Source organism: Teleopsis dalmanni, chromosome X, assembly GCF_002237135.1.
Source record: "Teleopsis dalmanni isolate 2A chromosome X, ASM223713v2, whole genome shotgun sequence".
In the NCBI taxonomy this organism is placed as follows: Eukaryota; Metazoa; Arthropoda; class Insecta; order Diptera; family Diopsidae; genus Teleopsis; species Teleopsis dalmanni.
Genome location: NC_051848.1, coordinates 47821608 through 47824087, shown reverse-complemented (window position 1 = coordinate 47824087; position 2480 = coordinate 47821608). Strand labels below are relative to the sequence as shown.

General features: G+C 30.0%; 1 protein-coding gene across 1 annotated transcript; it reads right to left on the bottom strand.

The window, feature by feature from the left end:
* Positions 1-487: 487 nt before the first annotated feature.
* Positions 488-2159, bottom strand: LOC119689290. Its single transcript, XM_038104081.1, has 5 exons — positions 2150-2159; positions 1990-2089; positions 1567-1873; positions 1054-1508; positions 488-944 (listed from the first exon to the last, which is right to left on the bottom strand). The coding sequence occupies exons 2-5, from the start codon at positions 2047-2049 to the stop codon at positions 573-575; spliced, it is 1194 nt and encodes a 397-aa protein (XP_037960009.1). The 5' UTR covers positions 2050-2089; positions 2150-2159; the 3' UTR covers positions 488-572.
* Between the last annotated feature and the right edge of the window lie 321 nt (positions 2160-2480).

Below are 2480 nucleotides of genomic sequence, written 5' to 3'. Positions count from 1 at the left end.
CCGCGGCTAATATATGTGTGGCCCGTGACATCTTTCTAAGCTACCATAATTACGCAAATTTTCCCTTAAAATATTTTGTATAAAATAACATTATTTTTTTTTTTTTTAGTATCTCAAAAAATTGAATTGAAATAACTAAATTAATAAAACTTAATTTAATATTATCACAGTATTTGTATTGTATTGTATGACTTAAAGTGGTCCGCGATCGTGTCTGGTCTGGACAGCCCTGATATATAGTCATTTAAAAGCTATTAATGAAAAATATTAATATAATGAGATATAGAAATGTTTTTATAGAATAAAATAAATTTTTATTCTTATACATCTCAGATCAATAAATTTTCATTATATATTATATATCATGAAATAAAACTTAATTAAATATAGAGAAACCACTTTGACTGAATGCATTTCTTTCTTATTTCGATTACATTAATTTTAGCATATTTATTGATAATAAAAAGTAAGTATTATTTTCATGAGATTATTTTTAATTAAAAATAATTGTTTTATTGGAAAGCACTGCAATATATATATATCTATACATACATATGTAAACATGCAGTTGTTTATTTAATCGGTTGATAATTATTGGACCTTCTTCCTACATTTTCGTTGGGTTTTTTCACACTGCTTAATAAGAATGTCACTGTTAGAACGTTGCCATTATCGTCACTAATAACTTTTGAAAACTCTCCACCTTTCGCTATTATATCGTTTGTGCTGAGTTCCACTTTTGCTAAGAATTGACTTATGGGGTCAACATATATTGGATATACTCTCATTGTATGGTGATTTGTGGTGGTAGTGCGAACAGGAGGGATCCTGCCAATTGCTGGTTTATCGATGGGCAGAGTATCTGATGGTAATATATTTTCAACCTTTATAGTTTTAGTGAGTACATCTGATGAATCGACTGGCTGCATAAATGTTTCAGTATTCTAAAAAAAATTTTTATCAATATGTGGACCCTTAATAATATTTTTTTGTTACAAGCAAATCTACTTCCTCAATTTTGGTGTAACTTTTATTGTTGGTTTGGTTACTTACATGTGGTGCAGGCGTTGTTGTTGTTGTTCGTCTGTTGTGACTGACCCTGTCATTTTTGTTAGTAGTGAAATCCTCTTCTTGCCTCTTTGTCGTTGTATCGTATTCTGATTCCAGAAATTCTTCTAGAGTTAGTGCCTTTTTTGTTGTGGATAATATATTAGTTTTTGGTGTTGTTGTAACAACTGGATCATCGTCAACGAATTTGGGCATATTCTTATTGGTGTAAACATAATTTGGAGGTGTATAAAGCCATGGATTTGATTTCCAATTCTTTGTCAAATCTGTTTCAGGTGATTCATTAGATTCTTGACGTCGTTCAGACACCTTGTCTTCATCGTCCGATTTTTTAGGTGTTGCTGGTGTATTTACTGGTGTTGGTTGGTTAATTGTTGGCCACGGCCAATTAGAGTTTGGTTTTCTTGTTGTCGTTGAAATGTCAGAAGGCCAATCAAAATCTAATACGATAAGAAAAGGATTTGTTAAAATCATATCTTTCACGGATATATATATCACCTGATAATGAAAATGTGGGTCTTGTATTAAAATAGCGATATGTTATTGTTGATGGTACAGTTTGCATAGGCCTAAATAATTTGTCTACTTCATCAGAATCTACGCGTTTGATCACTCCCACTTCTTTCATATTTTCGTCATTTGGCACAATTGAACCACCAAAACGTCTTTCTACAGTGTCAGGTATTAATCGAAAATTCTCGCCTACAATGTCATCGGGATCGTTGGAAGTGGATGTCCATACATGTTTATTTCCATCTGAATCAATTCGCGTCACTTTTCGTGTGATTGTTACACCGACGGCAAACTACAAAATGTAAATCAAAATTGAAAACATATTTTATTTATTTTATTCTTGATTATATCATTTTATATATTATTTTGAAGAAAAGTTCAGTTAGAAAAAAATATTCCATTAAATACCTCCGCAAAAATCAAAACGAAAACGATTTGCAAAAATATCGTCGGCGTTTTTCTGAGCATGATTGAATGCTTTGATGTTAAAAACTGTACTGAATTGAATCTGTATTGAGTAAAGTTTATAAAATATTTATTTAATAATCAAAAATTCTTTCTAGTTTACATAAAGATGCACTGATGCTATTACATTGAATATAATTGCTGATAAGCGCTATTTATACCTAAAATTAAAAGCTTTTAGGGGTTATTAGCGTTATTTTCCATCAAATTAAAGAAATATCAGTTCAAAGCTGTCATAATTAAATAAAATCAAAACAAAAGACTTTTTTGTATTTATATTTAATACAAAGTCTTGAGACAAAATTGAGTTATAGTAATACAAACGCTTAAGACTGAGAGAAATTCAAATTCTGGGTGCGCCATAAATATAAAAAATTAAGACCTAATAGATTTAAACAAAACTACTTAAAATACATTTTTGATTTGCTAAAATC